General features: G+C 34.9%; 2 protein-coding genes, 1 long non-coding RNA gene and 1 pseudogene across 5 annotated transcripts; 3 read left to right on the top strand and 1 right to left on the bottom strand.

Annotated features, from left to right (window-relative positions):
- The first annotated feature begins 1,843 nt into the window (after positions 1-1,843).
- On the top strand, positions 1,844-5,530 carry LOC115958090 (methylesterase 17). The gene is made up of 4 exons (XM_031076453.1): positions 1,844-2,198; positions 2,313-2,453; positions 4,695-4,829; positions 4,915-5,530. Exons 1-4 carry the CDS (start codon positions 1,941-1,943, stop codon positions 5,215-5,217), a joined length of 837 nt encoding a protein of 278 aa, XP_030932313.1. The 5' UTR covers positions 1,844-1,940; the 3' UTR covers positions 5,218-5,530.
- Positions 5,531-5,792: 262 nt separating this feature from the next.
- LOC115958089 (probable inactive receptor kinase At5g58300) lies at positions 5,793-11,612 on the bottom strand. Of its 3 annotated transcripts, XM_031076450.1 has the most exons (4): positions 11,335-11,612; positions 10,617-10,717; positions 7,976-9,345; positions 5,793-6,877 (listed from the first exon to the last, which is right to left on the bottom strand). In XM_031076450.1, exons 3-4 carry the CDS (start codon positions 9,270-9,272, stop codon positions 6,261-6,263), a joined length of 1,914 nt encoding a protein of 637 aa, XP_030932310.1. In that variant the 5' UTR covers positions 9,273-9,345; positions 10,617-10,717; positions 11,335-11,612; the 3' UTR covers positions 5,793-6,260. The 3 variants fall into 3 exon arrangements, with proteins under 3 accessions (XP_030932310.1, XP_030932312.1, XP_030932311.1); XM_031076452.1 differs by lacking the exons at positions 10,617-10,717; positions 11,335-11,612 and adding an exon at positions 9,930-10,488; XM_031076451.1 differs by lacking the exons at positions 10,617-10,717; positions 11,335-11,612 and adding an exon at positions 9,435-9,622.
- Positions 11,613-12,899: 1,287 nt separating this feature from the next.
- On the top strand, positions 12,900-15,184 carry LOC115954956. The gene is made up of 3 exons (XR_004083988.1): positions 12,900-13,071; positions 13,868-14,032; positions 15,036-15,184. It is a non-coding gene; the product is annotated as an uncharacterized LOC115954956 (long non-coding RNA).
- A 371-nt stretch (positions 15,185-15,555) lies between these two features.
- LOC115957242 lies at positions 15,556-25,195 on the top strand (annotated as a pseudogene).
- The last annotated feature ends 839 nt before the right edge of the window (positions 25,196-26,034 follow it).

The following is a 26,034-nucleotide window of genomic DNA, read 5'->3' on the forward strand; positions in this document are numbered from 1 at the left end:
CACACACACACAAAAATTAATTTACTAAGAGAATTTATCATCTTCTAAATTTTAATGAGTATATAAAAATCATGTATTTCTTATATTAGACAAGTACAAAAATTTATCATTTTCTACATAGTTTAATTTGTTAAACCTCTTAAATTATATGATTTTAAATATAATTTCTCTTTTTTTTAAGAGCACCATTGAAATGACTCAAAATTTGGGGTGGCCAACTTAAATTTTTACAAGTTACATTTTTTTTTTTAAATATAAATAACATACATACTATAAAATGATTTTTTTTTAAATAAAATAAAATTGGGAGGGCCTTGGCCCCCCACCATCGTGTGTGGCTCCGCCACTAAGTTTAGAGAGACAAAGAGGAAAGAGAGATCAATTTTTTTTTTTTTTTTTTTTTTTTTTTTTTTTTTTTTTTAAGTTTCTATTATTTTATTAAGTTGCATGTAAAAATAAAAATTGAGATGTTAAGTGTATTGTTAAATGAGTTGGTAAAATTGATAAAATAGATAGGGTATAAAGTATATATTTTTTTAGAAACCTAGATATGAATATTCTTAGAAGTTGTTAATATGATGTAAAAATTATATAGTGGTAAAATGTGCATAATATAATTAAGGGTCATGCTAACAAGTGTCCTTAAGACATTAGTTAACAATCCATTTTAGGAAAATTTTGAAACAACTTTTATGGGAAATAAAAAAAAATATCAAAACATTAATTGCTTTTTTTTCCCATAAAAACTTTCTTTAAATGGATTTTTAAATATTCTAAAGGCATTTGTTAGCATTTCTCTATAATTAAAATTGTTTTTTTGGTCAGTGTTACTTTCTTTCTTTCCATTGGTTTGGCGGAAATTACGATATTTTGTGGCCAACATGCCATATCAAAGAGATAAGGAAACCAAAACTTTGTGGTCAAATAGATATATTCAAATAAGATAACCCAATCAGCCAAAAGTAAAAGGATATTGTTGATCTCCAATACGTACAATAATCAAAGAACCTACTTCTAAAATGGATATATTTATATTTAAATAACCCAATCAGCGGCAAGACACGACGAATTCATTTTTTAAAGTCAATTATTTTATGGGATTATAATTAATAAAAAAAGAGTAATTTTTGAGTAATTCTTAAGTACTCTCGAAGCATGATGGATGGTGTTGATCCCTTTTTTGGTGAGGTTCACTAATTAAATTCATAATAAAAACCATTATGAATGTGAGAAGAGTGGGTATCATTTAATATAAGAAATTAAGAATGTCCAATAAGTTATTATATATATATATATATATATATATAAAATAAGGAAGAGATTAAATTATATAGGACGTGATGTAAAACCCATGTTTTACCCCCTCCAATCCTAATATGCCATATTATCTTATCACATATTTTAGAATAAAGACAATTGCACTCAGTCAATTCTAATATCCATATATAAATTTAACCAAATTAGGAATTTATTAAGAAATTATTAGATGTGGTAGGATATATTGAATTTTAAGTAAAATGTTAATATGACAATTACTTATTAAATAGTGTAAAATATGAGTTTTACACCCCATCCTTATAGAATATAATGTCTATAAGAAAATCAAGGGGTGATGCAATTTGGTGCCATGTTCCATGCACTTGATAAAAATACAAGTGCATCATCTAACCTTTTGTAAGACTAAAAAAAATTCTTATAATGGAGCTGGCCCGTGTTGAAAAAAAACTCCTTGACTATTCGAATTATCGAATAATAATTGAATAATAGAAGAAGAGATATCGTAAAAGCAACAATGATGACAACCCAAGACCATTCCCAACTCTCCTCCATAGTCCACATATATATATATATATATATATATATATATATATAAACATCAACAACCGGGAAGAACATAGGCATAGGCATAGCGAAGCTGATATCGGCAAATAAATAAAACCATGGGAGAGAAGGTTGTTAGTTTGAGAGAGGCAGAGAGAGGGTTGAAGCCACACTTTGTGCTGGTGCATGGTATAGGTGGAGGAGGTTGGTGCTGGTACAAAATCCGGTGCCTTATGGAGAATTCAGGCTATAGGGTGTCATGTGTTGACCTCAGAAGCGCTGGAATAGATCAAACACATGCCGATTCCCTGCTTTCTTTTGATGATTACAATAAGCCACTCATGGACTTCATGTCTGCTTTGCCCGACAATGAACAGGTTAATTCAATTTGCTTTATTTATTTATATAGGATTTTTATATTTTAACTGGGGCTCATCATTAATTTAGATTTAGCTATAGAAAAGACAATGATCATGATTTGTTTTTGACAGATAATCTTGGTGGGGCATAGTGCTGGTGGGCTGAGTGTAACTGAGACTACTCATAAGTTTGCAAAGAAAATCCGACTGGTGGTGTATGTGGCAGCAACCATGCTAAAATTGGGCTACATGACTGATGAAGATGTCAAGGATGTAAAGTTTTCTAAACCATTTTTAGCTCTTCCACTGCTATTTCGGTCTGAAATGAAATCTGAATTTTTACTTGAACTAGTTGGCTTGGCTGACTCATGCTCTCTCTCTATATATATACAGTATTTTATTTAGTTTAGAAAGCTTTTATTAGAGTAGAAACTAGCTAGCTAGAAACAGCCGATCGATGATGGCAGGGCAGCGATTAAATTGAATGTGAATGAAGGGGGAAAGGAAAGGGTTTGGTTTGCAGTCAGCAGTCAGCAGAGAGTGACAAGGTTAAGGAGGACCAGGTGTTTTGTCACATTCATTGTGTCATAGTATTAGCTTTAGCTTAGCTAGAGTTATAGAGTTTCACGAAGGGAGTGGTGGAGTAGAGATGGGGTTGGGGTTGGGGTTGGGGTTGCCAACTGTATTCACAAACAATTGTTGGATGTGGTGGGCAAAATCCAATTCCAATTCCAATTCCAATTTACGATTACTGTGCTCGCCGTGCGGCCGTATGATATTCCCTCCCACCTGCTCAGTTTCATATAGTATATAATTATTAATTATAAGCGCGTCACGTAACGCAACTGGTGGATATAATATATGTCTTACCCTACCAATTTTGGTGTAAAAGTAAAAAGAGAAAAGAAAAATGGGATAGTTGGATGCCTGACTGACTCAGACTCATGAGAAGGGGGTGTCAGCAGTACTGTCCCACATAGGCACGTGACTCCCATGCAGATTGCAGATCATGGGAATCCAACACTTGGTCAATTATTATAATAACTCTATAAACACAGATTTTCAGCCTTCTGTTCTTTAATTATTTTTTAATATATATGCGTGTGTATCTAAAGACATATATTAGTATATATATGTTATTATCTAAACATATACTAGTAAATAAAATTATATGTCCAGGTGATTGAAAAAGCAATAACGGGCCGGCCTCACCTAACCTAACTAGCCCTTGCTAAGGATTTCGTTCCTAGTTCCTACCGACTGACATTCCTCCCTTCAATTATTGTAGCTCTATCACTAGCTGGCAAGGCTTGTCTTTTTGTCAACTCCTCATTCTACGTGTTGAAATATCACCAATCTCAAATTGAAGATTTTAAATTTTTTTTTTTTTAGGTCTAGTGAGTAAAATTATTCAGCACAATCATTGTATTAGACCTTTGTGTCACATAAATATAAGTCTCATGGGTGACATCTAAAAGAGTTGATTTCACAAACTCTATATATTTAGGCCCCAAATTATCTACAACTTAATTGATTTTAGGCTAATTTAACAATTAGGTCCAATTATCAAAATGATTAACCCATTAACACAAGCATAAGCACGAATGCATTATGTAAAAACAACCCACACAAAATCAATGCATAGTCATAACACACAAATGTGTTATCAAAAAGGAAAACCCTACGTATTAGCCTTATCATCACAAATAATCCACTAGAATAGATAATTGTAATACACTTTACATATAAAGCCCTCCAAACTAAAACACAAACAATGTACTTTAGCCCTTCAAACTAATTGCAATCGACTCCACAAATCCTTTCTCTACTCTAGCTTTGGATCCACAATTGAGCTCCAATTGCAATCTCCAAGTCACTTAGATAATTCTAGATTGCTTCATTGATTTTCAAGCTCCAATCAACATTCAAAACTCAAAGGTAGTGATGGGTGTAATGGTCTTAATCTTCTCTCATGGTATATGGCTATTTTAAGAGGGAGAAGGTAGAGAGAATGAATGTGTTTGACTCTCAAATTTGTTGGGTTTCACCCATACTTCAAATGGGAATTAGGGTTACAAATTCATGGGAGATGAGAGTGCATATATTGAGAGAGACCCGGAATTGTAGAGAGTTTATAACATAATTTTCAATTTCAAGTTTCGCCTCGTCCAGTCAAGTTTGTAGGAGTGAAAACCATAAGCAGCCAACTTCATTTTTTTTTTTAATGGGAGCCAACTTCAATTTCTGCACTTGGACAACTTCACCTCACAAATACACATGGAAACCCACAAAATTACATCAATAGAATGAAAGTTTAAGACCCAGAATAAAATACAATGAAATTTTATCATGGAAATAGCCAGCATCTAATGGATAGACCTAACAACATCCCTTGTGTTGTGTGCAAGTTTTCTTTTATAATATGAAATTAATTAGAGTTGGCTAATTAAATATGCGGGGAATTTAAGAAGAAGAAGAGTTAAGTAATCGTCATTTATTTTTAATGTCAAACAGGGAGTACCTGATTTATCTGAATATGGCGACGTGTATGAGTTAGGATTCGGATTGGGTCCTGATCAACCTCCCACAAGTGCCCTTGTGAAGAAAGAATATCAGCGCAAAATTATCTATCATTTGAGCCCTCCCGAGGTAATTTTAAATTGATCACAGTTGAATTTTTTTTTGAAAATATATAATCACAAAAATGAGATGCAATGAAAAATAAAAATTGTAGGATTCCACACTAGCTGCCATGCTTTTGAGGCCAGGACCAATCAAAGCAATAAAGAATGCTCGTTTTGTGGCGGTGGCAGATGAGGATCATAACGTAGATAAGGTTCCACGCATCTACATTAAGACAATGTATGACAGAGTGGTGAAACCAGAGCAACAAGCTGCGATGATAAAGAGGTGGCCACCATCTGACGTGTATGTCTTGGATAGTGACCACAGTCCCTTCTTCTCCACTCCATTTCTGCTCTTCGGCTTGCTTGTAAAGGCTGTGGCTTCTCTTGGTTTTGGATTGAACCACCTATGACTATGACTATCACTATCCATTTCTATTCTCTAATAACAACGCACCATTCTATTTTTTTTTCTTTCTGGGTAAATTTACAAAAAAAAAAAAAAAAAAAAAAAAAAAGCCCCTTTTACTATCTCGCCGAAACAGATTGCAAAGTCACCATCTTTGTGTGCTTTAGTTTTAGTCAATTTGTCCTGTTTAAACTTAATAAGAGAGCAATTATACAAATCAATTAATAGTGAACTACTACTCTTTATTTTATTCTTTGGATTGGTCAATTATGCATGCCTTCATCCAATAATCCAGTAGTGTGTATACTGTTATAGTATGTTTCCAACAGATATTGAATGCACAACTACACGGTCAACATCTGCCATTGCCAGTTTTAAGTTTAACCTTGTGGACTCACTCATGCAATGTGTTGTATTGTGGACCTTGCAATTCCACCGGTAGTGTTATATAGTAGAAGACAAAAAAAAAAAGTGGATTTTGTATTTGCAGGTGTTGTATTTTTAACCTTGCTTTGCAAATGTAATGATAAATTGCAACAATTATTATGTTTGCAAATTTATATATCATTTCTAAAGAACTGAACTGGAAGGCAAGTAGTTATGACTTATGCATTAAATCTGAAACAAACTAAACTAGTTGCTCAGATTATTGGCAATGGCTTATTACTGCAGCAGCTGCACCTCAACCCTCAAGTTTCACTCACACACATGATCTCCCACAAAATAGAACATTTTTATTTCTGAAAAATCAGGAAAAGAGACCTCTTCGAGTCTTGACTCTTGTTCTAATAAATTAGTACAAATAATATTAAAGATCTAGAATAGAAAGTTATATCAGGGTCCCATCATAATTCATATGTGCTAACAGAAATGCACAAGAGCAGGAAAGCCTTGTCCTTACTAGTAGTAGTAGAGGCCTTTTGGCAATTTGGCATAATTGCCTTCCACATTAGATGAAAATAGATTCTAGTAAAGTCTAATTCATCGGTAGCAGAAAAGTGGATTCTTATCAGTTCCTCATAACATAGTACCAAACCACTTGTGTGTTCATGGGGTTTGCACAGTAGACTCGGATTCAGAAGACATGCGGTTCTTGTCCTTGATTTCCTCCATCATTTTCACAACTTGAACCATTTGGGGTCGCATGTCAGGCAGTTTTGTGACACATGCTAATGCAATCTGAAGCATCTGCACCATCTCCTCTTCAACATTTTGGTATCTCAGCAGCTCCACGTCAAAAACCTCAGCTGTCCATTCCTCACGGACAACAGACTTCACCCATCTCGGGAGATCAACCACCACATCATGCTGGTTCCCTCCTGGATATTGGTGTGGGACTTTGCCTGTCAGCATTTCAAGAAGGACAACTCCAAAGCTGTATACATCAGACTTCTGTGTTATTTTACGAGTTTCGGCCACCTCTGGAGCTCGATATCCGGTGGTTCGAGACAAGGTTGCAGGGAAGTTCATCAGTGGAGTCAACCCAACATCGGAGATGCACCCATCCAGGTCATTGGTGAGTAGGACATTGGAGGACTTGATGTTGCCATGGCTACACTTGGCACCACCCTCTGAATGAATGTGTGCAATTCCCCTGGCGGTTCCAAGGGAAATCTTCACTCTTGAATCCCAATCCAGTGGAGTCCTTCCTGAACCCCTGTTTCCTATTTTATTTATGTTTATGTGCGGAAACATATAGTAAGAGTTTCAGAGTGGGGCAGTGATAGTATTAATATCATTATTACCATTACGAATGACGGTACACAAAATACATGTGACTGACTGTTTCATGTGTTCAGCCTAGGCCAAATGCAAGTTTGATTTTATTCCAATGCACATTTCCATTGCATATGAGCAGATTACAACAAAACAAAGCATGCCGTCTACAACAACATCAATATTTGATCTGGGGTGATCCTATCCCTGATAAGGTATGAATGTCTGTCGATATTTTAGCCAAGTTTCTATACTAACTTTAAGTCAATTTCACTAAGAAAATGATAGGGAATTTCTTCTAGAAGTACTAAATAGTTTTCAGCTCTGTTGCTAACTTTGAGCAACTTAAATTTTGGCACTTTCTGATACTAGAGACTTTGAAATGGATGCTGGCATTGTTGTGCGGTGATATAAATTTCTCACCAAAGCCTATGATTCATATGAGCATAAATTTTTTTATTTATTAATCTTCACTCATCAAAAATTCATGTACTAATTTGCTAATTGAAGTGCATATCTTTTTGGTTCTTACTATAAACATAGAAAAGGTTTTTGTTAGATATTTCATGTGTGAGTGATGCAATTGGTTCAATGGTTGAGTCTCACTTCAAGCAGGAATCGCAATAGTGACTGGTCAATATAACATTGTTAGACTCAAGGGAAAACATTTTAGTTAAGGTGGTGTTCCAACATGTCATTAAGCCCTCCCAAAGAGGCTCCTCCAAGTGTTAACTCTCAACTCTCAGAAACCCAAGATCCCAATTGTTTATTTCTATAGGATAGGCCCTTGAAAAGATGCCTTTCTGAAAGTCTGATATTTCTTTTGATGTTGAGAAGTTAAAATTTAGAGGTTTTTCATTTTTATTTTGTAAAAATGTGGTTAATATTCATTTTGTTGGAGGCCATCAATAAATTCTAGACTAGTTCCCTCTGTGCAAAAAGTTTTTGCTACCTTTCGGTTACAGAATTGGTGGAAAAGAATTGCAGAAGGGCAGCAGTCAGATCAAATGAAACTAAATAAGAATCAGGGTTAAGATTAAGCATACCATGCAAGAGCATAAACAAGCTGCCAGCAGGCATGTAGTTGTAAACCAAAAGCTTCTCATCCTTGGAAAAGTAATATGCACGGAGTGGAACAACATTTGGGTGCTGTCCGACCCTCCCTAAAAATTCCATCTGTTGTTCAAACTCTTTCTTTCCAACCACAACTTCCTTCAACCTTTTCACCACCACTACAGTTCCCTCATCCAAAACAGCTTTATAAGCTGTTCCATAACTTCCCTTCCCAAGTACTTCAGCTGAAGCCCTCAATAAATCCTCAAGATCAAAGTTATAAGAGCATCCCTCAAAGAAGAACAGTTTGTTCTTCTCAGCTTCCTGCACTCCACTCCCAAAATCCTTAGGCTTCTCATTCCTCCCACCACGAGAGGCCTTCCCTTTTAACACACCTTTGCCGTCATCATCTGTCCTTTTCAGACAACATATGATGATCATTAGAACTAGTAGAAAAAGCATTGCAGAACCCCCAACAGCCATGACAATGATAGAACCAAGGCCAAATTTCTTGTTGGGAATAGACTTTTGGTTTTGGGAGATTGTTGATGAGGGTGGCAAGTAAGAAGGTGAAGGTGAAGGTGAAGGTGACGGGGAGATTGTGGAGCAATGCTTGAGAGGGGGGCCACATAGTAGGGAATTTCCCTCAAATGAAGAAGATGGAAAGTTTTGGAGGGAAAACGGAATGGAGCCATTTAAATTGTTATAGCTCACATTCAGAAGCTTGAGCTTTGGGAGGTTCAGTCTAGGGATGGCTCCAGAAATAGAGTTGTTTTGAAGGTTTAGCACTGTGAGTCGTGTCAGATTCTGAAATGTGAGTGGAATACTACCTGAGAAGGAGTTAAAGGAGATATCCAGTGCATTGAGTTTAGTGGAGAGAGAGGCAGGAAACTGACCAGAGAAATTGTTGTGTTGGAGGTATAAGCTTTGGAGGGAAGAAATGGAGGTGATATCAGGAGGAAGATTTCCATTTAGGTAGTTAGATCGCAGGCTCAAGACCTTGAGAGCATCTAGCCTCCCTATGCTATGGGCCGGGATGGAGCCACGAAGTCCAACTGCTGGAATATGGATGGCAATCACTCTGGAGCCATTTAAATTGCAAGTTACACCAACCCAAGAGCTGCAAACTGGAGTAGAAGAATTCCAATTGAGTTTTCGAGCATGTGGAATTGCAGCAGCAAAATCAAGGAGGGCTTGTGTATCAGATTTCAGGTCAGCAACAATAAGGGGAAAGATAGGAAGTATGAACAGAAAGATCATAAGCATGAGAATCAAGGAATGAGGCTTCATGGGTACTTCTTCAGATTGAAAATGAAGAAATCATGCGTTTCTGACTCTGAACTCAGATTTCCTTGATGTTCTCCTGATTTAGCAAGGAAAAACATTAACAAAATTAGATGGGGGGATCATTAACCACCTTAATAGAAAAGTACTCTCAAACAGTTTCCTCACAAGCATCAAAAGAAACCACTCTTGGTTTGTTTGTTGGAGAAACACTCGAGCACCAATGACGCCTTAATTTAGAAGCGTAGCAACTAGCAGGTATAAAGCACACCACCATTCACTCTTTCATATGGAAATCATAATTCTTTTCTATCCAGTAGATAAGAGGAGAAGGTACATCAATTTATCCCTTAAAACTATATGGAACAAAACAAAAGAAAGCAGTGAAGGACCCATCATGATGGTAGAAGACATATTCTGTCATGGATAGGGAAATAAGTGTACTTTTTTTAACCTCTTATAGAGAATGAGCACATCAAATTGGAGTCTTAAAGAATAGAATTCAGAAATTAATGAAAAATGGATTCAGATGTTTACAGAGGAATTCAGGTAACATTACTTTAACTGCGAAGACCAACAATTTTAATCTTGAACAAAATAATATTCATATTCAAACATACAACATAATAAAGCATTGAAATGACCGAGTATACTCATGCTCACCATATAAATAACTAGTTGAGAAGCTGCTCCCTACTGTCAGATGGAATGGCAGGATGTACAACTTTTCAACCTTAAAGATCTTATAGTGACGCTCAGCAAAATCATTGACAGAGAACATTACTACAGCTTCTTTTTATGGGAAAAAATTCTCTTTCAAAGGCTTTCCAGCTCAAAATTTTTAATTTTTGGGAAAGCGAAGTGCACCTTTTTGTAAAGAAAAAAAAAAATAGTCCAACATGTATTCAGCACTAAGCTTTGAATAAAATTAAAAAAAGTAATCCATATACAAATTTACAAAAGCAAAGTGATTTATAAAGAATCCAAGAAAAGGGAAAAAAAAAAGAGTCATTATAAAGGAAAAGCAAAAGCATAGTGATTCTTCTTTGTTCTGTAAAAGGGAAGGCAATGTCTCCTAGCATTCAAATGAAATTTATGTCACTAACTCATCACACAGAATCCATTGTTAGTTCCTTGACTAGAAGATGTGGGCATTGAGTTAAGCTGAGGAATTACAAGCAGTGGTCAATTCATTAGAAGTTGGATCATTAATAGAATGAGAAGAAAACCAGTAAGGTAATTAAATCTTGAAGGTGATGTGTGCACAAAAGACAGAAGTTCAATTATCAAACCATTCAATTATGAATTTTTTAAAAATAAAGTTCTCTAATTAAGGAGAGAGGGACTCACCTCTCCCAGACCGCGTAGAAGTGAGAGCAATGACTTTTTTACAAACTCACGAGAAGGAAGATTTTAGTCCTGTGATCTGGCACTGTAATTGCCATAGATATCTGCAAATCCGTCAAGTGAAGGAAAAAGAAAAAAAGATCAATAAAAATGAGATTTTGGTGCTTAATAATTGAAAATTATGACCCACCAAATTTAGACTAGGAACTTTCGATATGCATTCATGGTCTCTCAATTTTTCTTTTTCCAAGTACATTATAAGAATTTGAATGCGCTACAGAACCCAAGAAAAGCAAAAAATGAAAAAGAAAACAAAGGTGTCTTCATCCAATTTTAGTTCCAACATGCTGACCGATAATTTCCTAACTCCAAGACAACATTATTGGGGAAAAAAGAAGACAACATGCTGTGACAATTCAACAAGCTTATCGCACACTGCTAAAAGGGAAAATGTGTATCACGTTTTATCTAGTCAATTTCCTTTGTGGTTATGTTCTGTGTAGAGTGACACTATAAAGTATTGACAATCTACCAGACCAAAGTGGCCAAGACAAGAGACGAAGATTTTCACTCACTTTCTACCATTAAAATGAGTAATCTCTATTGTGCTTCAATCTTTCCCCCCAAAAAACAAAACAGCTCTTCCCCCAGGAGTAACTCAAAAACATTCCAATACACTAGAATGTAAAAATATAAATTTATCCTCAAACTAGTCACTTACTGATCAGTACTTATGCAGTTGAAGGTGTGAAATTGAACATTACTCTTCCTTACTGAACAAGTATGTTGCTTCTGCCACTGTCAATGTGAAAGAGAGAGAGAAGGCACTCAAAAATCTCTTCAAGGAAAACTGAAAAGATAATTTCCTCTCTCAACAACAATGTCGGCAAAAAGCAACATGGAAATGTGCCTTTAAAGCTTCTTTTTACCCAACTAACGAGCTGTATCATTTAAATGCCTTAGTTTTTGAAAATGAAAATATTGAGGTAGATTAGATAACTTATATAGAAGAACAAAAGGAAAGAAAAAGAAGAAACGAAAGCGTGCATGGACTGCATTATATTGGAGTTAGGAGAAGCAGAGTACAAATAACAAAAAAGAACACTTACTGCTAGCTAAGTCTCTGTTGCCTTTGAGATGACAGTTTTTTTTTTTGTACAAGTTCTTAGTTTTACCGTTGAACTATCCCATTTTCACCGTTATTGATATTCATTCAGTACTTCTTAAAGTGTAATTATTTCATTTGATTTGGGAAGTTAATTAAAATAGCTTGTGCTCCTTCTTGCCTGTAGACACAATAATTATCTTATGTGTTCTTAATATGTCTATATTCCTCACAACATATAATATTTATATTATTATAGAACTCACATGTTATGAGAGAGAGAATGCATAAGCTAGATGCACAAGATACTTTCTTATAGACAAAAGACGGAATGTGGTTCATGTACAACAACATGTGCATTTGAGCTATTGAATCCATACCTCTTGTCTTGCCAATTTCTTGTTAAATATTCCCGAAACTTTTGAAAAAAAAGAAGGTTGATTAAAAAGTAAAAACAGAGAAAAATTATTACGCATAATTCATTGTTTTGACTTGATGCTCAACCGAAAAAGGGGAAAAAAAAAAAACTATAATTATGTTTTTAATAAAGACAAATTTTGGGCTCACATGGGTAATTACCTTTACCAAGTATTTCAGGCCCTAATAGATTGGTAATTGACTTATTGGAGTACACTTTGTGTTTAAAATGGGAGGGCCAGGTCTCGCATATGTCGGTTTGTGATAAATTACTTACATACATAAACCACGACAATTAGTATAAGCACACAGTAGTTTTTTTTTTTTTTTTTTAATATATTTTTGAACGCGTATAATAAAAATAATATTAGTAGTGGTGGCGGACATGAGCAAAAGTGAAATTGCTCCAATAATGTGAAACCAAAAAATAGTGAAAAAATGTTGTATATGTTAGATTACCCAAACTATGTATTGTATGGTTTATGTTGTTGTCTGGCGTAGGTAGGTGTCATTTTCCAAAGTACGAAATTAAATTAGGGGAGACACGTTTTGAAACCTAGATGGGGTGGAAGGGTCAAAGGAGATATTAGAGGCAAAGGAAAAGGTGAGTCTACTTCTATCAATTAATTTAAGCAGGTAGTTGGTTGTTGGATATGTTTCTGCCTTTCCTTTCCTCACTAGACTACTAGTAATAATAGCATAGGATGTACGTATTAATGTTAATGTTAAGGATAGTTGATAGTTCCTTACCATATAATTGGGTTTGTATGTATGTAGGAAATATCCTTAAACAAAGTGGCTAATGCTAATGCTAATGCTATTAGATGGCAACAGAGGCAGAGTGCAGAGCAGAGTGAAACTGAGTTTAAGAGGCAGAGGCAGAGGTGGTTGGTTCATGAATCATCATCATCATCAGTTCATGGCTTCATAATCATGGTAACTTGTGCAGCTTATTTATTTATTAGTGTGTGTGATTAGTCATTAGTGATTACATTTTACAGTGGTGTTGAGGGCTGTTTTTCCAATTCCAATCCAAATGTTAAAAAGCCTTAGAGCAGGCCCATGGGATCATGGCTCCAACGAAAGACTAAAAAAAAGCTCAAGAAGCCCATATTTCGGCCCCCGAAATCTCAATATTCAATATGGGCCCAATCCCTCCCAATTAAGTAAGGAAACAGAGGCCCACATAAATCTAGTTGGGGTTCGTCAAACAGAACAAAGTTGTCTCTCAAACAAAACTAGGAAGGATCATAGGATAGGAGTAGGAGTAATAATTATTCTCATTAATCTATACTGCTATTTAAGGGGCTTTCTTTGTTTGATCCAGATTTTTTTTGTTCTAAAATACCCTTACAGTCTACGTTTAAGTAGAGACAAAACTTGGTAAAAATGTTTTCAATAACTCCCACATAAAACACTATCTACAAAATAGGACCACACTCCTAGTACACTCATATTGATTTTCAAACTCAAAATGTTTCTTTTTCAGTTCTTCAATTCTTTCAATTATGTGTTAATCTTATTTTCACCATTCTCATGATTTTTTCTACTTGCTCTGCTCAAATTTGCTTTTGCTCAATGGTATGAGTATGTCAATGTACATTGGTCTTTTCTATTTTGGTTTTCTAATTCATGAACAACTTCTTATATTCTAGAAACAAATAAAATATTTGTGTAAAATAGCCCGTATATTTCAACCTTACCTTTAATTTCTTTCACATATTTCTTTAAGGAACGTGCATTGGGGTGTCTATTTTCAAGATTTTGGTATCTAAACTTCAAGGAACGTGCACTAGGGTGCATTGGGGTGTTAAACTTCAAGTTTTGTGTGCTTTGTCCTCTTAACTCCAACGGACTGTTTGAACTTTGGACTTGAAGTGTAGTCAATGGCAAAAATGTAAGTATCTTTCATAACCTCTATTTAAAATGCCTCATGTGTGTTGGGTTTTCTGTATTATGTTTGCTTTTATGAGTTGTCATTCAGTATTTTCTTTCCTATATATATTTAATTTGTATTTGGTTTCTTAAACTGCATGATATTGATAAAGCTTTATTTGTGGACTACGTGCATCCAAATTTGAAGTCAAGTGAACTAGAAAGTGCTAAAGTTGATAGTGGGAATGTGCTTGCTTCAAAGACACACATGCCATTTGATAATTTGGAATGAAGTAATAACTTGGGTTTGAAAGATAAGGGTAATGTGTTTGATGTTCAGTGCACTAATCCTTTAAATTTATTCCCCTATTAGGAGTGGTATCAATCTAGATAAGGTAAAAAGAGCCCGAAGTATTTGCTTAAAAGAAGAGCCCGAAGTGCAACAAAGTAAATGGAATACGGTTTTAGGAGTTTGAGTTTGCCATTTAGTATTTGTTTTTCTGTATTTGGTTTATGTTAGGTTTCTTACTTTGTCAGTTTTTTAAAACTCAAATTGATATTATAAAAAAAAAAAAAAAAAAAAAATCAGTTGAATGCTGACTTAGAGTTTAGAAAAAAAGAAAAGAAAAAAAAAAAAACCTTATTATTTTATCGTGATTTAGAGTTTGAAAGGAAAAAAAAAATTCTTTCAACTCTCATGTAAAATACTGCCTACAAAATAGGACTATGCTTTATTATCATTATCCTCTTTATATCATTATCATTTTTTTTTTTTTATTTGGTTTGTTTGATCGGTGTTTAATATTTTCTCTAATTAATGAGTATTTTTTTTAAAGAATGGGAATGATATATATTGATTTGTCTTTTTTTTTTTTTTTTTTTTTTTTTTTGTGGTTATAGGGTTTGACTCATTATTTTAGTGTATGTGTTCTAAGTGGTGCTTTCTCTTCCTCCTATTATTTTTTTTTCTATTGTTTTTCTTACATTTAAGCCTTGCTCTCTAATTTATTTTGTATTTTTTTTAGGGTGACATATCAACAATTTTGTTAGATTGCATAGCAGGCACATTGGATGAATTCGAATGAGCGAAGTGATAGTCAATCTATCAAGTAGTTATTAAAGACAATTCTTTGTAAATATTCTACCTATTTATGCCTATATTTATTAATTTGTGTAACACTACGTTTTCAGTTAATTGAAACTATTACACTTTAACTTCATTTTACTCAATCACATCTCTTTCATATGAAATTAATATTGTCCTTTGTTGTGCCTTTCATTGCACATTTATTTTAAAAAAAGAGAATACATTTATTTATTTTTAAATTAAAGGAATGGTAACGTTGACAGCCCTTCTTAGTTTTTAATTTTTTTTATATAGCTTTTTTAAGCATGCTAAAATTTAGTTATGGATGTGGACTAAGTGCCTATCTTTTAGGATTAAGTATAATTACATAGCTACCATTTAAAAAAATTTAATTAAAAAAATTTTGCATTTACATCATGGGAGTCTTTAGCATTTTGAAATTTTTGTTATGGTTATGGATGTGTAATACCAGGTACCTTTCAGGGCTAAGTGACTGCTTTTTAGGATTTTTTTTAAGAAAATTGATAACTCTCATTTAAAAAAAAAAATGATAATTGTGACACTTTATGACCGGTATATCTTCTTCTGTCATTACAAAGTTCACAATCCAAAATGAATAATTTTCATTCAAAAAAAAAAAAAAAAGATGAGAAAAAGTTAATAATTTGCATCCATTAGAATTTGGGATTATTACATTTTCCAATCACAAAAATACCTAGGGGTATGATGAAAAAATTATTTCATCCAAAACGCATAACACTCATACACTCCTAGGTATTTTTGTGATTCGAAAATGTAGCAATCTCAAATTATAATAGATGCAAATTATTAAGTTTTTTAAAAAAAAAAAAAATAGAATAGTGAGTGGGTGCTCAGAGGCTAGTTAATACTAATAGAGGTAGTGTGGTGTCTCTTCCTCTTCTTCATTGTAGCAATACTAAACCAATCCTTCCTTCTCATCACTGACGGTTATTGTGACTACTTCTTTATTGTGTATGTCAATGACAGTGACTGAGAATTAGAGAGAGAGAAAAAATCCCTTTATCAAATAAATAAATAAACATAAACCCTACTCCATCAGTCGCACTAGTTTCTCATCAGTGAGAGAGAGAGAGAGAGAGAGAGAGAGAGAGAGAGAGAGAGAGAGAGAGAGAGAGAGAGAGAGAGAGAGAGAGAGAGAGAGAGAGAGAGAGAGAAGACATTTTGAATACAAAGAGTTTGGCAAGACGAGCACAAACCGTAAAACCAATAAGAGACGCCTTAATATGGATTAACTTCAACTTTAACCTCGTTGGAATTGTTAGGGAATTCACTTTTCTCAGAAAGAGTAGAGGAAGCGATGCCTACTTTCTTTCTTTCCTTTTCTCATTATACACATTCTTTCATTTTCTTAGCCTTTGGATATATATATATATATATATGACAAATTTTACCTCTTTTTTAAGCTTTTAGTCTTATTTATAAAAAAATTATCTTATAGGTATTTTAGATTATTTTTCATTAGTGAGGATTGTGGATGAGTCTTGTACGGACAAAGAATTCTCTATGCATATATTCATTGCAAGGTTGGAGGATCTACCGCATGTTAAGTCATACAAAGACTACATTGTTCTCCACAATGTCAAGGTGCTTCTTGAATATCAATCTTTTTATGCAAAGTTGTACTTTTTTTTTTTCTGAGCATTTTTTGTTTTGAGAATTCATGGTTTCTGGAATTTATTTATTTTTTGTCAAATGAATATTCTCGCTTTGTTGATCTTATAGAATCATATTTTCTTTGTGTGTGTTTTTACATTTTACATGCACATTCTCTTTATTGGTTTTATAGAATCACAAATTAGGTGTAAAAATGCATGCATAAATCTTTCAACACTGACACAGTTGAAGATTTTCTTGTCCTTACACTGTATGTCGTATTGTAGTGCTTAATCTTGGTTTTAGTATTCATTTAATATGGCAGCATGAATTGTTTTGTAGATTAAAGAGTACAAAGGGGAGCCTTGCGTTTCTTTTGACAAAAGATACTCTTCATTTGCTTTACTCAATGAAATTAAACAAGTTTTGTCAACTTTAATTCTTACCAATCTTATCAAGGATTTTGCCTTCAACAATCTGACATGGGCGTTATGACACATACGAGGAATTTCTTTGCTACATTTCCATCTAATGTAGGTATGATATGGTGCAACTACTGAACCGAATGTCTCTTTTCTTTTGTCATTCTATAGAAGTTGTGGATTACTGTTATTATTATTATTATTACTACTACTACTATGCTTATTCTTTTCTGAGTTGTTTAGTAATGACATCAAATCATTGCATATGCATCCAGCTTTTCTCCTTTTCTTGTGCCTCAAGTATCTTGCAAATGCATTGCCCCTCCCACCCCCCAAAAAAGCCTCTTTCTTTCTTTCCCCTTGTATTGTTCTTTCTTCTTTGTGATGCAGTTGAATGGACCAATGATGCATATATTTCATCCCAATTTTGAATTTATTGCATGGGATTCAATCATTAATACTGCTAATACTGATTTGAGACTTCAACTTATGCTTTGTAGGAAATACTTCATGTTTGAAATCATTGAAAGATATCACACCTAAGACGAGTTTTGATCTTGTATGTAAGGTAATTCTTGTTACTGCGGTGGACAACATTGATGTGTAGTGATTGCTCTATTTTATTCTTTCAAGGTATTAAACAACTGATGTAATTTTCTTTTCACTATTGTTTTCTTTATTCATCTTGTCTACTTGGGAATTTAGGTTCTGCACATCGAAGAAGTTTCCCACAATGTGTGGATGCTCTTTGTGTGGGATGGAAATGATAGTCTCCCACTAGGCTTGGATAGGAAGTAAGTATTTATTAATTTGTTCTCTTTCAGCAGCGACACTCAGGCTAAGTAGCTTAGATTAGGGTTCACAGTGTGGGTGGAGAGGCCTAGATAAAACTATGTTCTCTCATCAACCCTCTCTTTCTTGAATCTTTGTCACTTTTTGCTAGTGAACTTATGAGGTATGAAGAACAATGAATGTTGGCTTGTTACTATTGGTACCATAATTGGTGGAGTGAAAAAATCACTTATCTTTTCTTTCTTCATCTATTAAATTCATCTTTCAAATAATTTTTGCCTTTTGTAATGAACAACTTGGGAAAAGAAAATGCCACTTTATGACAAAATATCCCTTTTAATTCTTGGGAAAAGTCTTGCTTCCTGTTAGAGTATCATTTGTTGTTTTGCCTTACATATAGATGTGTATGTATGTATTTGGAAATTTGAGAAGATGTCTCAGGGTTTTTACTCTTTCTTGCACTGCATTCCAGTGAACTCAAAAGTGTAACACAATGATGATCAATGGTGACTTCAGCCATGATTCAAACCTGTCTCTATAATAATCTTATATGTTACCTCATGTTTTGCCAAGATACCTGTTAAAACTAGGTTTAGTTGTACCTTTTATTATTCTTTGATATTTGGTTTAATTATATGTTTGTAGAGACCAGTTGGTGATATTGGAGAAGATGTATTGTGTTCTCATTTTAAGATTTAAATGTTTTATTTTATATTTATTAATATTTATTGGAAGTTCTAGTCATTGGTAGTTTGTTTGAGTCTTTAGATATTTGGTTATTTGATTTCGTGGTTGAGAAAGTGTCTTTCGTGGTGAGTCTTTATTTCTCAAAAGAAATATGTGCAAGACATTTTGGATAGGTTTCAGATGAAGGATTGCAATCCTGTAAGCACTCCAACTGAGTTTGGCTTGAAGCTAAACAAAGATCATGAAGGGAAGAAGGTGGACAATACACTTTACAAGCAAATTGTTGGTAGTTTGATGTATTTAACTGCAACAAGGCCAGACATAATGTATTCTGTGAGTTTAATAAGTAGATATATGGAGAATCTAACAGAAATACATATGTTAAAAACAAATGTACTCTTTCTCTCTTGCTTTTCTCACCGCTCTGATACCACTGTTACAAAGTTAAAAACAAAAGAGACGTGTTGGAATGGTAAAACTCTGAATTTCATTAATAAAGAAAATGGCCTATAAATAGGCTTTACATCAGAACACTTCATCCTAGCACTAACCACAAATCCTATAAAATAGGATCACACATAAGACACTTTCTTGCAAGTAACGAATGATTCTCTTGGCACCTAGCAAATGTATTTTTGTTGGATTCTCCATATATCTACTTATTAAACTCACAGTTTGGCCTTGTCACAGTTAAATACATCAAACTGCCAATAATTTGCTTGTAAAGTGTACAATCCACCTTCTTCCCTTCATGATCTTTATTTCTCAAAAGAAATATGTGCAAGACATTTTGGACAGGTTTCAGATGAAGGATTGCAATCCTGTAAGCACTCCAACTGAGTTTGGCTTGAAGCTAAACAAAGATCATGAAGGGAAGAAGGTGGACAGTACACTTTACAAGCAAATTGTTGGCAGTTTGATGTATTTAACTGCAACAAGGCCAGACATAATGTATTCTGTGAGTTTGATAAGTAGATATATGGAGAATCCAACAGAAATACATTTTTTAGCTGCCAAGAGAATCCTTCGTTACTTGCAAGGAACTAAAAATTTTAGGTTGTTCTACAAGAAAGGTGAAAAGTTAGAATTGTTCGGGTTTACTGACAGTGATTATGTAGGAGATTAAGATGATAGAAGGAGCACTTCGGGCTATGTTTTTATGTTGGGCACAGGGGCCATATCGTGGTCTTCTAAGAAGCAACAAATTGTTTCCTTGTCAACTACAGAAGCTAAATTTATTGCTGCAACAGCTTGTGCTTGTTAAGCTATCTGGTTGAGAAGAATTCTTGAAGAGCTACATTTCAAGCAAGTTAAAGCTACTACAGTTTTTTGTGACAACAACTCAACAATCAAACTCTCTAAGAATCCCGTGCTGCACGGAAGAAGCAAACATATCGATGTGAAATATTATTTTTTAAGAGATCTCAGCAATGATGGAACAATCAAACTAGTTTATTGTCGAAGTGAAGATCAAGTTGCAAATATACAGACCAAGCCTCTCAAGTTGGCTACATTTGTGAAGTTGCGTGATCTACTTAGGGTTTGTTCACATGCTGCTCTAAAGGAGGACTTTGTAGAGGGTTGATCTTCTTTTAAATTGATTTCTGCAGATTTCAGTTTAAGGGAGGGTGTTAAAATTTAAATTTTTTATTTTATATTTATTGGAAGTTCTGGTCATTGGTAGTTTGTCCGAGTCTTTAGATATTTGGTTATTTGATTTCGTGGCTAAGAAAGTGTCTTATGTGTGATCCTATTTTATAGGATTTGTGGTTAGTACTAGGATGAAGTGTTCTAATGTAAAGCCTATTTATAGACCATTTTCTTTATCAATGAAATTCAAAGTTTTACCATTCCAACACGTCTCTTTTGTTTTTAACTTTGTAACAGTGGTATCAGAGCGGTGAGAAAAGCAAGAGAGAAAGAGTACATTTGTTTTTAACATATGTATTTCTGTTGGATTCTCCATATATCTACTTATTAAACTCACAGAATACATTATGTCTGGCCTTGTTGCAGTTAAATACATCAAACTACCAACAATTTGCTTGTAAAGTGTACTGTCCACCTTCTTCCCTTCATGATCTTTGTTTAGCTTCAAGCCAAACTCAATTGGAGTGCTTACAGGATTGCAATCCTTCATCTGAAACCTGTCCAAAATGTCTTGCACATACTTCTTTTGAGAAATAAAGATCATGAAGGGAAGAAGGTGGACAGTACACTTTACAAGCAAATTGTTGGCAGTTTGATGTATTTAACTGCGACAAGGTCAGACATAATGTATTCTGTGAGTTTAATAAGTAGATATATGGAGAATCCAACAGAAATACATTTGTTAGCTGCCAAGAGAATCCTTCGTTACTTGCAAGAAAGTATCTTATGTGTGATCCTATTTTATAGGATTTGTGGTTAGTGCTAGGATGAAGTGTTCTGATGTAAAGCCTATTTATAGGCCATTTTCTTTATCAATGAAATTCAGAGCTTTACCATTCGACACGTCTCTTTTGTTTTTAACTTTGTAACACTCATGTCATTGCTGTATTTAAGTCTTTAGATATCCACTAATGTAATACTTAAAGAAAATTCGTTAGTTTTTCTGTCATTCTTCTAATATTAACCCTCCCCACCCCCTGAAAAATCTTTAGATGAAATTGACCCTGCTTTTTTCAGATTCAATATATTCAACAACTATTTTTTTTTGTTAACGTATATTAGGGTATGTAGGCTTTAGTCCCACCTTGTTTACTTGTATAGCACACTTACTTGTACTGCACACTCTGCCTCCTATATAAAGGCACTTATGTATATTCTATTACTTGAGAAATACAATATACAATTCATTCTGTATTTCTAACATGGTATTAGAGCCACTGCTCTAATCATTTGGTGTGTTGCTCTTAAGCAGTCTTGTCTTCTTGGGTATAATCTGCAGCCGTTTTTTTGTGAGTAGCACTGCTGCCTCCACCGCGACTTCAGTACATCAAAGACCATTGCCTTGTCGCCACCACTGCTTCCGCTTCTCCGATCAGACCACAGATTGCACCATTGGAAAGTACTCTCTCCGATCTGCGTTTCTTTGAAATTTAGTTTTCATCGGACCTTCCACGCGCCTCCACGCGCCACTATAATTCTCGGTGATATTGGCACGCGCCTCCACGCGCCGCCAATAATCTTCACGTGTCGTCACGCACCTCCTCTCTCCGTCATGCGCCAGAACTTGGTCTGCTAACGTCATCATCAGTGCCATGTCAGCCCTAGCTGCGTCAGCATCCACTCATCTGCTGATGTCAGCGCCACGTCATCCTGTGACGTCATCTGCTGACCGTTGACCTATAGTTGACCGTTGACTTTGACTAGCCGTTGACTTTGACCGTTGACTTTTTTCTAGTGTTGACTTTTTTGCAGTCAAGGTGCTCCTTACCCAATTTTTCGTGTAGATTTCATTTTTGCAGTCCATTTTTACATATTTTGCTTCTAAATGGACAATAAGGACAGGTCTTCTTCTTGTTGCAACAATCGTTGCCGACAATCCAGCAAACGTTTTTGCAGTTTTTGCAAACGTTTTGACCACAATATTGAGACTTGCTATCATCGCAACAAATCAGCTATGTCAATTTCCGCTGCTACTGTTGCTAACACTGAGAGTGTCCAACCAATGGCTCCCGTCTCTGCACAGTCTAAGTCTTCAGGACGCACTGACAAAAGCACTATTTTACCAATGGCCATCTACCATCTCTCGCTTAGGTTTCATGGCTAGTCATTATGATTCTGCCTTATTTCTTCGTCACATTGACAAAGGCACTATTTTACTTCTCCTGTATGTGGATGATATGATTATAACTGGTGATGACCTCAGTGGCATTCAAGAACTCAAGGATTTTCTCAGTCAGCAATTTGAAATGAAAGATCTTGGACATCTCAGCTACTTCTTGGGTCTTGAAATCACTCATTCTATAGATGGACTTTATATTACTCAAGCCAAGTATGCCTCTGAACTCTTGTCTCGAGCTGGACTCACTGATAGCAAGACTATTGACACTCCAGTTGAGCTTAATGCGCATTTGACTCCGTCAGGGGGGAAACCGTTGTCTAATCCCTCTCTTTACAAACGCTTGGTTGACAGCCTAGTTTATCTCACTGTCACTCGTCCAGACATTTCCTATGTTGTTCACCAGGTGAGTCAGTATCTGTCTGCTCCACGATCGACTCACTATGCTGTTGTTTTGCGCATTCTTTGATACCTAAAGAGCACTCTCTTCCATGGTCTTTTCTACTCTGCTTAGTCTCCTCTTGTTCTCCGTGCATTTTCTGATGCTGATTGGGCAGGAGATCCCACTGATCGTAGGTCCACCACTGGTTATTGCTTTCTTCTTGGTTCTTCTCTGATTTCTTGGCGAAGCAAGAAACAAACTCATGTGACCCGCTCTAGTACTGAAGCAGAATATCGTGCCCTTGCTGATACCACATCTGAGCTCCTTTGGCTACGATGGTTTCTCAAAGACTTAGGTGTATCCACATCCTCTGCTCCTCCTCTTTATTGTGACAACCAGAGTGCCATTCATATTGCTCACAATGATGTCTTCCATGAACGGACTAAACACATCGAGATCAATTGTTATTTTATCCGTTATCAACTTGTCCATGGTGCTCTCAAGCTGATCTCAGTTTCTTCTAAAGATCAACTTGCAGATATATTCACCAAGTCACATCCTAAGGGACGTCTTCGCACTTTGGTTGACAACCTCAAGTTGGTCTCACATCTACCTTGAGTTTGAGGGGGGCTGTTAACATATATTAGGGTATGTGGGCTTTAGGCCCACCTTGTTTACTTGTATAGCACACTTACTTGTACTGCACACTCTGCCTCCTATATAAAGGCACTTATGTATATTCTATTACTTGAGAAATACAATATACAATTCATTCTGTATTTCTAACATTTTCTAATAGCAAGTGCAAAAAACTTTTGTTTGTGTGTTGTAGTCTTAATGACGAAGAATAGAACCCACTCTCACTACACACCGAACAAACTCAACTACAAAGGCAGATCCTCAGCCAATTTCCTTTTGTCGAAACTGTGTTACGAGTGACAGCCACTAAAGCAAATGAAAATTTTGGTTTGTACTTTAAACCTAGTGGGCAATGGATGAAAATCCGCCACATGACGTGTGACGTGGAGTATGGATTGTGGAATGGTCTTCGGTCTTCTACACCATTCTTCTGGAGTTAGATACCTATACCTATTTAATAGTGATAATACCGTTTTGCAATGCAATATATAAAGGTAAGATTATTATTATTATTTAAAATTTATGGATGTCACGGGTTTATATATGCATATTTTGTTGCAATATTGTTGCATGTTAATTACTCATCTTAAATAATTAGAGATTTTGATAGCCGAGTGGGGACACAGGGTTGTATGCCATCATGGAGCACACCTCCTTATTGTCTAACTGTTAATCTATTTAATATTTATAGTTGTTTTAGATGTTTTAACATTTTTGTTTCAGAAATATTCCTCTGTTATTTTCTTCTGTCTCAAATATGGAAAGACTTTTGAGATGGCAGAGTCATACTATTTTTGCTTATTTATGTTTGTCTATATTTCTTATCAGTGGTAGATGATGAAAATATTCCATTTGGAACATTGATGGATCTTCTTACTCATCCACAAGTGTCTTATGCAATTCTTACTGTTAGAACTTTCATGCTACATGGTTATGAATATGCAATTGATCAATGATAAATTACTTATGATATGCTTTTTAGCACAAAGCAAGAGATGTTTTATAACATTTGAACATTTTAAATTTATGGATATGTACTCATTTAATGATTAGGAATTTGATTCATTTGTTGATCTAAAGTTATGAACCTCTTTTCCTTGTATCTTCCAGATTGATGCTATCATCAAATGTGTTGTCCGTGTAATAGCAATTTGTCCGTCACAGGCAAAAGACTTTTGTATACCTGTTGGATCAAATCAATACAGGATGAGATTGACGTTAGAGGACCCAACTGCGAGAATACATGCCTTACTATGTGGTGAAAATGGGGTAAAGCTTAAAATTGGCATTTTAAAAGTTGTATCCTTTTAACTACAACTTTCCTGTCTGGCCCCTTTATTTTTGTTATCAGTATATATTAATTTATTTTTCTTTATTTTGACTTGACTATTACTGGATGCAGATAAAGTTTTTTGGGGGTTTCTCAATTGATGATCTAGCAATTAAGATGGAAAAATTACTTGGAATTCCTGACAATGAAGATCGTGTTTCTCTGAGGTGTCCACCATGGAAAAACTATTGCATAAATTGGAATTCTACAGGGTATCATATATGTCGTACTATGCTTGTGTGATGAAGTTTTACTCTAAATTCTCATGGAGCTTCTTAGAAGATGCATAATCATTGTAAAGTAACATTTTTTTTAGTGTAAAGCATACCTGTACTTTAGTTAGGAATTTTGAAGGGGCTGATCAGGTAGCATATCTTTATTTTAGTTTAGGGTTTTGAAGGGGCCATTGGGCCAATAAGGTCTTTCATATATAATCTCTTGCAAGTTTGGTGTTTTATCTTTTTATATAGGATTCTTAAGGTACCTTGTGAATTCTTATAGATAGTGAATACACAAGAATTGTATTGATGATTGCAAACTTTGGTTTATTTTGTCATGGTGATTGGTGAATGCATAGTAAACCCTCATCATTTTGGAGTGGATTTTGAACGTTTTAAGCTAAAACAAGTTCATTTTGGATTTTTGTCATCAATCTATGATGCTATATTTCAAAGTTGAATGTCCCTTCTCCTGAATACTAGACAGCATGATGAAATCACTATGCACTGAATCAAACGTCCACTAGATGTAAAGTGAATGTCCATGTGGTGCTTCACTGAAACTGGATTACAGCTAGAATTGGGGTGTCATTGCTGCATTGACAGAGAGGTTGAAAAATTGAGACCAGTCTCGTATGCTACTGACATTGAAGCTTATGCAGTATCATTTGCGAAGACTTTTGCAAAAGAGATAGGTATAGAGGAATTTATTGAATGAAACCTTTACATTGGTAATATTTGCAGTACAAGATGATATACTCCATGCTAGCTGGATCCATATATATATATATATATATATATATATATATTTCTGGAAGCTTAGGAGTACAAGAGGCATATCAGATGCAGAGATAGCTATTGTGAATAAGAAATGTAATAGAATCATTGCCCATTGTTTGGCTATGCATACGTAAATAATTTTTTTGTCTCTAATTTTCGATCTTCATAGTAACAAGGTATCAGTTTTTTTTTTTTTTTTTTTTGGCTATGCATGCTTCTTCAATACATCAGTTCGATGCTCTGTCTTAATATCTCTTATTATAGTTGCCTACTTGCCTTCGTGGGG

This window comes from Quercus lobata, chromosome 8, assembly GCF_001633185.2.
Source record: "Quercus lobata isolate SW786 chromosome 8, ValleyOak3.0 Primary Assembly, whole genome shotgun sequence".
NCBI classification, from domain to species: Eukaryota; Viridiplantae; Streptophyta; class Magnoliopsida; order Fagales; family Fagaceae; genus Quercus; species Quercus lobata.